The sequence below is a fragment of the Scardinius erythrophthalmus genome (assembly GCF_964197995.2).
Source record: "Scardinius erythrophthalmus genome assembly, chromosome: 2".
In the NCBI taxonomy this organism is placed as follows: domain Eukaryota; kingdom Metazoa; phylum Chordata; class Actinopteri; order Cypriniformes; family Leuciscidae; genus Scardinius; species Scardinius erythrophthalmus.
In genome coordinates this window covers 51,459,575-51,471,921 of record NC_138222.1, presented here as the reverse complement: position 1 = coordinate 51,471,921, position 12,347 = coordinate 51,459,575, and the positions used below count along the sequence as shown (strand labels likewise).

Genomic DNA, 12,347 nt, shown 5'->3' with positions numbered 1-12,347 from the left:
CTTGTTCACTTGGATATATGTCACAATAGTGAAGAAAAGACTGTTACATCCACTTCCAGTTATTTAAGCTGTACAAAATAGCTTGTTAAAGGGTTAGTTCACCCAAAAATGAAAATTATGTCATTAATGACTCACCCTCATGTCGTTCCAAGCCCGTAAGACCTTCGTTCATATTCGGAACACAGTTTAAGATATTTTAGATTTAGTCCGAGAGCTTTCTGTTCCTCCATTGAAAGTAAATGGACGGCATACTGTCCATGTCCAGAAAGGCAATACAGACATCATCAAAGTAGTCCATGTGACATCAGTGGCTCAATCTTAAGTTTATCAAGCGACGAGAATACTTTTTGTGCGCAAAAAGTAAACAAAAATAACGACTTTATTCCACTATTAATTTCCTTCTCTCTGAAGTTCACGTAGTGTTTTTGCGTAGCGCGTCTGTGTTGTACGTCACACGCATCACACATGACCAGCGTCGGCCAATAGTGAGCCTACGTGTGACGTACAACAAGCTGCGCAAAAACACTACGTGAAATAGCTCGAGGCCCAGAGAGAAGGAAATGAATAGTGGAAAAAGTCGTTATTTTTGTTTACTTTTTGCGCACAAAAAGTATTAGTAAAAGTAAAAGTAACAGAAAGCTCTCGGACTAAATCTAAAATATCTTAAACTGTGTTCCAAAGATGAACGGAGGTCTTACGAGCTTGGAACGACATGAGAGTGAGTCATTAATGACATAATTTTCATTTTTGGGTGAACTAACCCTTTAAGATACTTGATGTTGCAAACTGGTAATTTTGTTATTGTATAATTTTGATTTATTATCGTAATCATAAACACACTGGTTTGTAGCACAACCTTTTACTGCACTTTGTCATTCTTCTAGTTATTTATATAGCAGTTAATAAATGGGAAGTCTCACACATTCACAGAAAACAGCTTACTAATGTGTTGCAAAATAGCTAGAAAGTTGAAAAACCTCTGAGAAAGAGTAAAAAATTAAAGTTTGTTTTTTTTTGGAAGAAAATGTGAGTGGTTCTTGCCCGTGCACAGCTTAAAAGGTATTCTGAGTGACAGACCACAATTCAATTGTTTCTTAAATAATGGAAAAGTACAAAATTCTACATTCTACTATTTTTCATAGGCACTTATGGTCAATGACCTCCAAAAGAAAAGTGTCGGAAATGTTCAAGAATTTAGGGATTTGTTGTAAAAGCGATGCAGAGATGGCGTTTTTATTACTCAACTTGTAAGTTATTTTAATGAACAGATAAATTGCCATATGTAGCTACAGAGTTCACTGTAAAGCATCTAACGGGTAAAGCTACAGTAACGTCTTCAGCCAGTCAGCTTGAGGTCCTTTCCATCTAAACTGGTTATTTAAGCTAAACTGGTTATATCTCTTAAGCCATGTAGTCTCTTTAGTTATAAGAAATAACCATATTCATCCACACAACCACGCAAAGCCAAAGCACAACCAAAACAATGTTTTTTTTCCGCAAAATGCATGGAATTTAGTTTTTTTAACCGCTACAATGTATCTTTAAAATCAAGTTAGATTAAAGCAAAATGATTTAAGATACTAAATCAAAATGTACTTGTTTCCCCTTTGAATTAAGTTTATTTTTCTTTCCCCACTGACATTTTTTTTTGTTCAATGCATAAACTCACCTCATTTAGATAAATTTTTCAGAAAAAAAAAAAGATTTAAATCATTTTGTTTCTCAAGTAAATGAATCTTCATTCAAGAATGTTTAGGTATTTGTACTGTACGAGAAAACCCAAAAGAAAATTGAGTATACGATTTTTGTTACGTTTTTTTTGCAGTAAACCCTTGCATCTGATGCCGAGTTTTGTGAAGAAATGTAAAAATCGAATTACATTATATAATGCTTAGCAGTTCATTAGTTATAGATTCAAATAGTTAGAAATGTCATGAAACCTGGATTGACATTGTTTATGAACTACTGATCTGTTCTACATTGTGTTTCTTGTTTACTTATCAATAAAAGTTATTAACATTTGCATAGTTCATCAAAATCAGAAACTCAACAATTAAACAAAGCAAAAGTCTTAGCACTGAGATTACTGTAGATCTGGCACACTCATTTTTTGTCCACCTGATGATGTTTAGTTGTTGGTCCCGTTCGGCCCCTCCCCTCATGAATGTTTATTATGTAGATTAGATGAATCTGTTGTGAGTTATGGGATGTGACAGGTTAATCTCACCCCTTAGTGCCGCCTGCAGTCCTCATCGCCCCTCTCCTCTCTGGGCTCCTTCTCCGAGTCACTTCTGAATCGCCCTCTGCTGAGGTAAGTCACAGTCTTTGAGTGTTATTAACTTTGCAGGCTTGCTGTGTTTGAGCTGACAGGCTAAGAGGATGCTGCGCTGGATTCAGGGTCCATTGACTGATACTTCAAATATGTTTTTATTGCTTTGCTCATTTATTAAATGTGACCCTGGATCACAAAACCATTCACATGTCGCACGGGTATATTTGTGGCAATAGCCAACAATACATTGTATGGTTCAAAATTATCGATTTTTCTTTTATGCCAAAAAATCATTAGGATATTAAGTAAAGATCATGTTCCATGAAGATATTTTGTAAAGTTCCTACCATTAATATATAAAACATTTATTTTTGTGAGTGAATTCAGCACAATCGCGAACATAAATGGACAACTTTAAAAGAGATTTTCTCAGTTTCGATTTTTTTGCACCCTCAGATTCCAGATTTTCAAATAGTTGTATCTCGACCAAATATCGTCCAATCCTTAACAAACCATACATCAATGGAAAGCTTATTTATTCAGCTTCTAGACGATGTATAAATCTCAATTTCAAAAAATGTACTGGTTTTGTGGTCCAGGCCAGGGTCACAAATGACCGATGCAGATCTTTAGCTTAATCCATTAGTTGCCATTTCAATTGTTTGCTGTAATTGTCTCACAAATTTAGTAATAATAATAATTTAATAATTTAAGTTTATTCTGTTCTCTGATCAGGAAAACTGCTTGATGATATGATTTTTTGGGGGGGTTTTGTCAAGCCAATATTCCCTTTTATAAATATATTAAAATGGAGTTTGAATTAATATGACTAAATTACATTTCCAGGTCTTTTTTTCCCATCAGTTATGTATTTAAGTAATTAGGATACTTCAGATGTAATTGCATCAGTAAATCCTGGAATGTTCTGTTTTTATGTTTACATCAATCCTAGTATAGACTTAAACTTCAAATGTGTAATTAATTAATATATATATATCTTTTTTAAAGTAACTAAATGACGCCCACATTGAAAATGAGTGTATAATCTTAACAAATAAAGTGAAGATTATTGCAGCAAAGATTTGAAAAGCCTTTTTGGAGAATGAATCCTACGAATAAACTTTCCCATGACCTTTTTTCACAATAATATTTTGCTTTATTTATAAGTTAAAGAATCTAAATGCAAAAGTTGTAGACTCATTGTCTTTATTTAATTCTCAAATTGATTGAATCTGAAAAATATAAAGTGAAATATGAAATGAAATATTATTTTTCCAGTTTCCGTTCAGCCACTGGAGGATCTCAGCATCATGGCTGCTGTAAGTACACTATTATTTCTACTTCCATAATAAGCACTTAAAAGACTGCATTAGCCTGCACTGTTAAATGCACTCGGTGGGATGAACTAATCTCTTGTTTCTCAAGGTGTTCTAGTGGGTCATGTGATGGGGATTATTAAATAGCCACTGGTTTACTGAGAGTTGTGGGTCTCACCAGCAGGGTCATGTAGACACGGGATTAGTTTTCTCTAAACCCTCTTGTCTGTGACATAATATAATGCTTTCTTTTCATTTTCATCCCATTAGACCGGAACATTTCGCATGGTGTCTGAGGAGGAACAAGCATTACGTGCTAAGCTCGAACATCTGACTGTTAAGGACCACGGCCCAGTGTACGGACCCTGTAAGAAAGTCTCGGATCACACAAAACAGAAGGTATCGCTATACTGCATGCTGCTATGAACACATTTATCTTTAAGTTACACATAAATGTAAACTCACCTTCCTATCTCAAAAGGCTAAAGATGAACTAAATGAAACAGAGGAGAGGAAAGTGTCTTCTATAAAGGAATTGAGGGCCATGATAAAAGAAAAGGCAGGCGAAGGGGACGATCTGGCACAAGCTGTGCAAGAAAAATTCGGGGACAAACCAGATTCCCTTCTGCTGAGATTCATACGCGCACGCAAGTTTGACGTGAAGAGAGCACATGAGCTTTTGAGAGGTAAAGCGCTTTATGTTATCGTGGCATCAATGCACTACGCATTCGCAAAAATGACGCAGCTCCATTGTTTCCCAGCTAGACCGTGTTATTGTGGCCATCTAAACATGCTTTTGTCTTCATCTACGCATCCTCAGACCTCCTCGTCTCTGGGACAGGGACAAAGTCCCTGCTTTAATTGGGGCTTTAACGAAACTTTCAAAGAGACCCTTTGTGCACAAATAGGGCAGGTTCTCTTTCTCAAAGGGGCTGAGAACAGGCAGACAGGCTGGGCTTTGATGTTCTGCATATTTCACATAATCTGGCATTTCTAATACACATGCACAGCCCACAGAAACACTTGCACACATGACTGAACCTTTAAATGCATGAGAAACAGGACGAAATACTGAAACAGTGAAACCGAATGATAAGAAACAGTATTATTATTCCCTGTCCATGCTTCCAAACTTGAGGGTAAAAAGCATAAAAAGTAACTAGTAATCAATTACTTTTTTCAAGTAACTAGAAAAGTCAGACATTACGTTTAAATTTACAACAAAATATTTGAGTTACTTTTTCAAATTATGCAAGTTACTTTGTTTTCCCATTTATTGACTGACAGCTCTCCTGTCCCCAAGTTGAGAGAAATCAGGAGTAAAGGCGTTGTGTGCAAACTTTTGGCTAATGTAAAGTCCCATTCAGATAGTGAAATTCAGAAGTGAGAAAGGCATTGTTGAGATCTCTTCTTAAACTACGGGAATTCATTTTTGTCATTAAAAGTCATTAAAATTTTCACTTACATTCTACAAATCATGATTAGTCTATTTGTTTTTCTCTCTCTTTGACAGGTTATGTGCGTTTTAGACGAGACTATCCGGAGTTGTTTGAGAATTTAACCCCGGAGGCCGTGCGTAGTACCATTGAAGCCGGTTACCCACGAATCCTCTCCACCAGGGACAAGTATGGCCGAGTGGTGCTGCTCTTCAACATTGAGAACTGGGATCTAGAGGAGGTCACATTTGATGAAGTATGTGTGTTATTTTGCATAGCCTAATTTCCATCTACGGTCCAAAAATACTGAGCTTTTCTTAAAGAATATGAGCAAAATAAAATCTGAGTTTGCATATGATTTTAATGAAATTTTGGCTTGTTTAAACAGTCAAAGTTCAATTTTCATCTTATGAATAAATCCAGGTAAATAAGGCCACTTTCAGGGTGAGATGATTGGGAAAAAGCGGCCCAGTTTACTTAAATCCACCCTGTATATTTATTTATAAAGGTATGTTTACACAACAACAATGTAGCCTACTAAAAATTAGACGTTTTTCCTTTGCATTTTTCACATACAGACGATATCACACAGATCCACGAAAATGACTAAAAATGCTGTATTATTCATTCCAGGCCAGTAGTTGGTGATGTGATTTTGTAAAGAAACACGATGCCTGTAAACTGAACACGTAATAGAGAGCCTAAGTCCCTCCCCTTCCGGTCGACCACCATGGGACCTTTATTTCGGAAAAATATTGTATGGTAGTCAATGGCGAGAGACAACAAATATTTTGATCTCGTTTGAATTGTGCCCTGATTTACACATATGATGTTTGTCAATTTAAAAGATACATTTTAAAGTCAAGAAAGTCGCAGCTTGATGTAAAACTGCTGAGGTATAAGACTGTGAAAATACGTAATTAGAAAGACTACAAACCCAGAAGGCGCACATGCGACGTCATACCTTTTCTCTCAATGAATGAAGCTAACGTCTGTCATTTTTTCTATAGTCTTACCTTATAATCGTAACGTCACGCTGTCATGCCTGAGTGTTTTGAGCCAGAATACACACATACGAGCAACAGATCTTGTGACGTACATAGTGCGAGACGAGAGATGTAGTTCATTGAGCGATTTTCACATAAAACTAAACGTTACTCTTCTGTTTTATGACAAACTGCGACTTTCTTGACTTTCATAATTACCTTTTAAATTGACAAACATCATATGTGTAGTTCAGGGCACAGTTCAGACGGAATAAAAAGATAAGTTATCTCTCGCTATTGACTTCCATACATATTTTTTCCGAAGTAAGGTCCCATGAGGCGGAAGCGGAGGGGCGGGACTTAGGCTCTCTATGCAAAAAATCACGTTTTTGTAGTTTACACTGAGACGATGTATCGTTTTCAAAAAAAAAACTTGCACTTTGAAACCCATTTTCAAAAGTTTGCATTTTCAGGCCCCCAAAACACCGTTGTCGTGTAACTGAAAGTGTCACGTTTTTAGTCGAAAACAGTGTCATATTTAACGTTATACGTTTATAAACGGCCCCTGAATCAAGCCAAAAAGTCATTAGACAAGCCAAAAAAGTTGGAGGTCATCACAAAGTTCATTATTGTATTTCGCTAGGAAAAAGAACACGCTTGTCAGATTGTTATGGTTGTTTAGCTTATCTAGACTATGCATACAAACATACAAATATGCAAAGGTACGTTCAAGTCATGACGGAAAGATCGTCAAAGTTGAACGCACATGAACGCCACCACACTGTAGTTAATAGGCCTATAAGTGATAACCTCGGGATTTTCTTAAACCCCGATGTTTTCGAGTTGGGGTTTGTCTGTGAGAAACCTATGGTGGAATACCACAAAACATAAAGGTATTTATATGGGCAGGCTTTTTTTTTTTTTTTTTACAACGAAGTAAGCTAACTGCCTGTTCAAAATATGAAAGCACTAGCCTTCGTAACGATAAGTTTGTGACTTCATTAATTCGTTAAAAACATAAAAAAGCTAAACACACCTGATGCAAATTGTTTGTTTTTCATCTTCTAGAAGTATAAAGTTACAAACCTTGCTGTATTTTTGTGTGATTAATTAATAGAAGTAGGCTATACACACCGCCATCTTACTCCGACGAAAATGACTTGAACGCACAACGTCATAAACACGACTTCCCAAAACTTCCCTAGAGTCTTGCTGTTTAGTAAAGACACTGAAATCTGAAATTCATCTGAAAGCTTTCAGGTGTAAATCACTGAAAATGAAAAGAAAGTTTGCACTGTGTGGTGCTCAAAAACAACAAACGAGTTTACAATATTGGTAACACTTTACAATAAGGTTAGTTAACATTAGTTCATGTATTAACTAACATGAACTAACAATGAACAATACACGGGTTTCTTGTATACAAACAATACCGGATGCGCGCGCATCCAGGAGGCAAAAAACCCGCTATCTGTTATGCCGAATTCTGTAAAGATATTGTAATTAACGTAGATTTCCCATTGTTTGTAATTTCTTGTTGACTTAATAATAAACTGCAATTTCAGAGTTGGATCTGTTTGTTTGTGTTTCATATTATTATAACATATGTAAAACGTCCAACTGTTTACGAATCCGGACATACTGTGATGCATGTATGAATTATCATGTTAGACTAAGTTAGTAATGTAATGTTAGCAGTGCAGCATTTGCTTTTATATAAGTTAACCTTGTTTACGTTACGTTACTTTACGACCTGCAGCATTTCATGACTGCACATATAACGTTAGCGCTACATTAGTGTAAATCAAAGATTTGACGATGGATTATGTAGCCTTAGTACCTCCGACCGTGGCGATTATATTAAAAAACTTACTCTCAGCAATGGTGAGATCTTGCCGGATCCCTACGCAATACATGACGATCTTTGGATTGCGGATGACAAATAGTGGCCAGCAATTGTATGGCCTGATATAGGCTATATAATTATCTTATTCAGACACCAAGTGTGTATACAAAATAAATGATTAGAGCGTACAAATCCATTGATGCATACAACTACGTGCTATGTGGTCATGTGCAGCTCGTCAAATTATGAATAGAAAGAATAGCCTATAACATACTTCCTTCTTCTGTCCCACTCTTCCATTTGCCTAAATTTGGAATTACTTGCAACATGTATAATTTAAATGAGCAGATAAAACACAACAGATAGGCCTGCATATAAATAAATTACGCAACAACTTCTTTGCATTTTGACTTAGAGACAACACCACCACTATGCTACTAGCCTAAACCCTTCACTCCGATACGAAGACCGCGGGTCTATTGCCTCCTGGTTGCGTGCGCAAGCAGTGATGACGTCGCCGAGAAACCCATGTATACATTTGTTACAGTATTTATTAATCTTTATTAATGTTAGATAATATGTTCATGTTAGTTCACAGTGCATAAACTAATGTTAACAAATACACCCTTTGAGATGCTTCATGGTGGTGGGATATTAATGTGTTGCATGTATTTGTCACGGCAACAAAACAGTGGGTCAGTATGGGTTATTATTAACTAAGATTAATAAATAATGTAGAAGTATTGTTCATTCTTAGTTCATGTTAAGGTAGTTAACTAATGAACCTTATTGTAAAGTGGCTTTCTCTCAAACTAGTGTTGTTTTAGTATCACTGATATACCATTATAGTTTTAATAATATTTTAAATTAGTTTTAATTTTAGCTATTGCCATAGTTTTAGTAATTTTGTTGTGTTTTTGTAATTATTTTTTATGTCTATTTAGCTCTTATTTTATTTCAGTTTTACTTTTAGTTATTTTAGTGCTTCAAGTTAAACTAAAAATAAAATGATGACTACAAGAACAATAGAACAATACTAGAACTACTAGAAATATTTTTTTCAGTTAACATTTATTTTATTTCAATGTTTTTTGTTAGCAATTAGTTTTTGTTAACAATTAGGAACCCTGTCTCAAACTCGAATGCGTCTTTTCACAGACTCTGCGTGCCTACTGCGTAATCCTCGAGAAACTTTTAGAAAACGAAGAGACCCAAATCAACGGCTTTGTCCTCATCGAGAACTTCAGGGGCTTCACGATGCAGCACGCGTCTGGCATCAAACACACCGAGCTGAAGAAGATGGTGGACATGTTACAGGTAAGAGCTTACACTGCCTTCAAACCACAACAATTTCATATAACTCACAAATCACAAGGAAGATCATGAAGTGCTGGCTCACATACAGCCTGTGATGTCTGTGTGATTCAGGACTCTTTCCCGGCCCGATTCAAGGCGGTGCACGTGATCCACCAGCCCTGGTACTTCACTACCACCTATAACGTGGTGAAGCCCTTCATGAAGAGCAAACTGCTGGAGAGGGTGAGTGGAGTGAGGGGTGGATGTGTAAAATAAATCTGAACAGGGCACACAAACGAGCTTTACGGTGTACTTAGATGTTCACTATTCTGACTAATGAACTCAAAAGGAGATTAAAAGATGCATTAATTATTTCCACTTTATAAACTTAAAGGGGTGGTTGATTATGATTTCACTTTTCTAACTCTAGTTAGTGTGTAATGTTGCTGCTTGAGCATAAACAACATCTGCAAAGTTACAACGCTCAAAGTTCAAAGCAAAGGGAGATATTTGCTTTTAAAGAACTTGTTTTTTAAGGACTACAACAAATGGATGATAGGGACTACACCACATTCCTCCCGGGTTAGTGACATCACTAACCCTATAATTTACATAAACCCCGCCCCCGTGAACACGCAGTCCATGTTGAGAGGAGGAATAGTTGTTGTAGTAGAGCACATTTGTGAGTCTGCTCAAGCTGTCGAATCCGTCTTTTCACATGCAGTAGCATGTCACTCTGTAAGCATCTTACAACAGTTCCCACACAAGCGATTTTATAGATTATCATGACATGATAATATGCTTATTGAAGATAGTTAACTCCACATCAGCAACATAAATTCATCAACTAACCATTCAGAAACGTCCTGTTGCATTCTGCGTGTTGTCACTTCTTCTTGAGTCTCTCCATCATTGTCAGACTACAGTTTAAACATAAAAGGCAGAACAGTTTATGACATTTTAGTGCTTGTCTGAGTGAGGTAATCGGAGCTGCTAACACACACACACACACACACACACAAGCTTTTGAAGCTCCGCCCTCTGTGCCGGGAGCAGCAGCTCATTTACATTTAGGGACACACAAAATGACGTGTTTTTACTGACCATCAAAAAGGGACCATTTTAACATGCAGTAAAAATGATCTGTGGGAGTTTTTGAGCTAAAACTTCACATACACACTCTGGGGACATCAGAGACTTATTTTACATATTGAAAAAAGGGGCACTATACCACCCCTTTAAAACCTTGCACACCTAAAAAAGACACTCACAAATCCATTTTTTTCACGCCACATTGAGATCACAATCATATGTGCATATGAAACTGTTTAAATGAAAAGTTTGAACCTGTTCATCTAGGTTTTTGTTCATGGTGACGAGCTGGACGGCTACTTGAGGGACTTTGGTGCTGAAATCCTTCCTCCGGATTTCGACGGGACGGGTCCCAATTGTGACGGCAAAGAGACGGCGATCAAGCTGTTTGGCTCTGAAGATACAGCCCTTTAAAAGACCAATAGTACAACACTGGGACAGACACCGACCTTTTGTTTGCTTGTTTAATGTTAAAATGTTTTATATAGTCACTACACTCTTAGAAGAAAAGCTTCTATATAGAACCTTAAAGGATTCTATATAACAAAATCTATATAGCAAAAACAAAAAAACTTCACTGAAATGTATCATTTGCCTTGAAACCAATGGCCTGAAGTTGATCAAAAGAAAGTTTTGTACTGGTTGTGTTTTAAAAATAAGTGTAATAATTAGAGAATCGAATACTAGTCTTTGTCGTTTTTAACCCACGTGTTGGTTCTTCTAGACCCAGAGCTTTAGCCTGTCAAGTGTAATTGACATTTTCAAATATAAATAAAATATTTTCAATAAAATGGGCAAAATGACAATTGTTTACATTTTTACATGAAAACTACTAGTATAATAATACTATGCACTATAGAAGTTTGGGGTCAGCAATATATATATATTATTTTTTATTTTTGGAAATACAGCAAGGTTAAATTTATTAAATTTATTCAAAAGTGTCACATTTATAATGTTATAAAATACTGAAAAAATGTATCATGGTTTCCACAAAAATATTACAGCAAAACTGTTTTCAACATTGATAAGATTTGTTTCTTGAGCTGCAAATCAGCATATTAGAATGATTTCTGAAGGATCATGTGATAAGACAGGAGTAATGATGTTGAAAATTCAGCTTTACATCAAAGGAATACATTATTTTTTAAATATATTTAAATAAAAAAAAAACAGTTCCTCTAATTTGTAATAATAAATCAAATAAATAAAGCCTTGGTGAACATAATAGACTTCTTTCAACTTTTAATATATATATTGATATATAATTTATCTTTTATAATTTATGTATATATATATGTGTGTGTGTATATATATATATATATATATATATATATATATATATATATATATATATATATATATATATATATACACACATATATATATGCACACATAATATGTATTTAAAAAATGGGTTTATCTGAAAGAGTTGATAGCAATATATTTAAAAGGTAAAAAAAACAAAAATATCTGCCGGAGAAAAATAATGTAACAGCAACTCTGTTTTTTAAACAAGAAAATAATTTATTTCTGGAACACAATAACCATTCTTGTAATAATAAATTATTCAATCACACACCTTTTTTTTTTCCAAATCAAAAACACACCAGTGATTGAGATATTATGCTGCATGGGATTTTGAGGTCATGAAAATGACACGTTCAAAAACCAGCCATCAAACGCAATAAACTGTAATGTGAATGTGGATCGAAATAAGAAAATTTAGTGCTATTCAGTAAAATAATCCCTTACAAGTGAGATTACAGGGGCACTGGGCAGTGTCAATCTGAAAGCTTGAATATTCTTCTCTATATTCTGCAAATAGACAAATATTTTTTTATATATATATATGGCCTTTCACTTTCTTTTTATAATTCCCATTTGTGACTGCAGCATGAATACATTTTCTCTGAACTCCATTTGACACAATAGCTAATGATCTCGGTTTGGCGTGGAGAAAAAGAGAAAATAATTCAGTGTTATTGCTGATCATCAAACAAAATAATGTTCCTTGGTTTCCATAAACAATCAATATATTTCAACTAAACATTTTTTTTTTTTTTTTACCAGCCAATGCAAGTTTGTTGGTAGTTTTCATAA

The 12,347-nt window shown here is 35.3% G+C and overlaps 1 protein-coding gene across 1 annotated transcript; it reads left to right on the top strand.

Annotated features, from left to right (window-relative positions):
* The first annotated feature begins 3,864 nt into the window (after positions 1-3,864).
* Positions 3,865-11,040, top strand: rlbp1a (retinaldehyde binding protein 1a). The gene is made up of 6 exons (XM_081359683.1): positions 3,865-3,987; positions 4,070-4,274; positions 5,102-5,280; positions 9,015-9,173; positions 9,285-9,395; positions 10,512-11,040. Exons 1-6 carry the CDS (start codon positions 3,874-3,876, stop codon positions 10,656-10,658), a joined length of 915 nt encoding a protein of 304 aa, XP_081215809.1. The 5' UTR covers positions 3,865-3,873; the 3' UTR covers positions 10,659-11,040.
* Positions 11,041-12,347: the final 1,307 nt, after the last annotated feature.

Bases quoted from the DNA above. Each gene is read 5' to 3' on its own strand.
- rlbp1a (XM_081359683.1), top strand. From the start codon at position 3,874: ATGGTGTCTGAGGAGGAACAAGCATTACGTGCTAAGCTCGAACATCTG. The intron at 5,281-9,014 runs GTATGTGTGTTA...GTCTTTTCACAG, and splicing joins AGGAGGTCACATTTGATGAA to ACTCTGCGTGCCTACTGCGT. The intron at 9,396-10,511 runs GTGAGTGGAGTG...CTGTTCATCTAG, and splicing joins AGAGCAAACTGCTGGAGAGG to GTTTTTGTTCATGGTGACGA.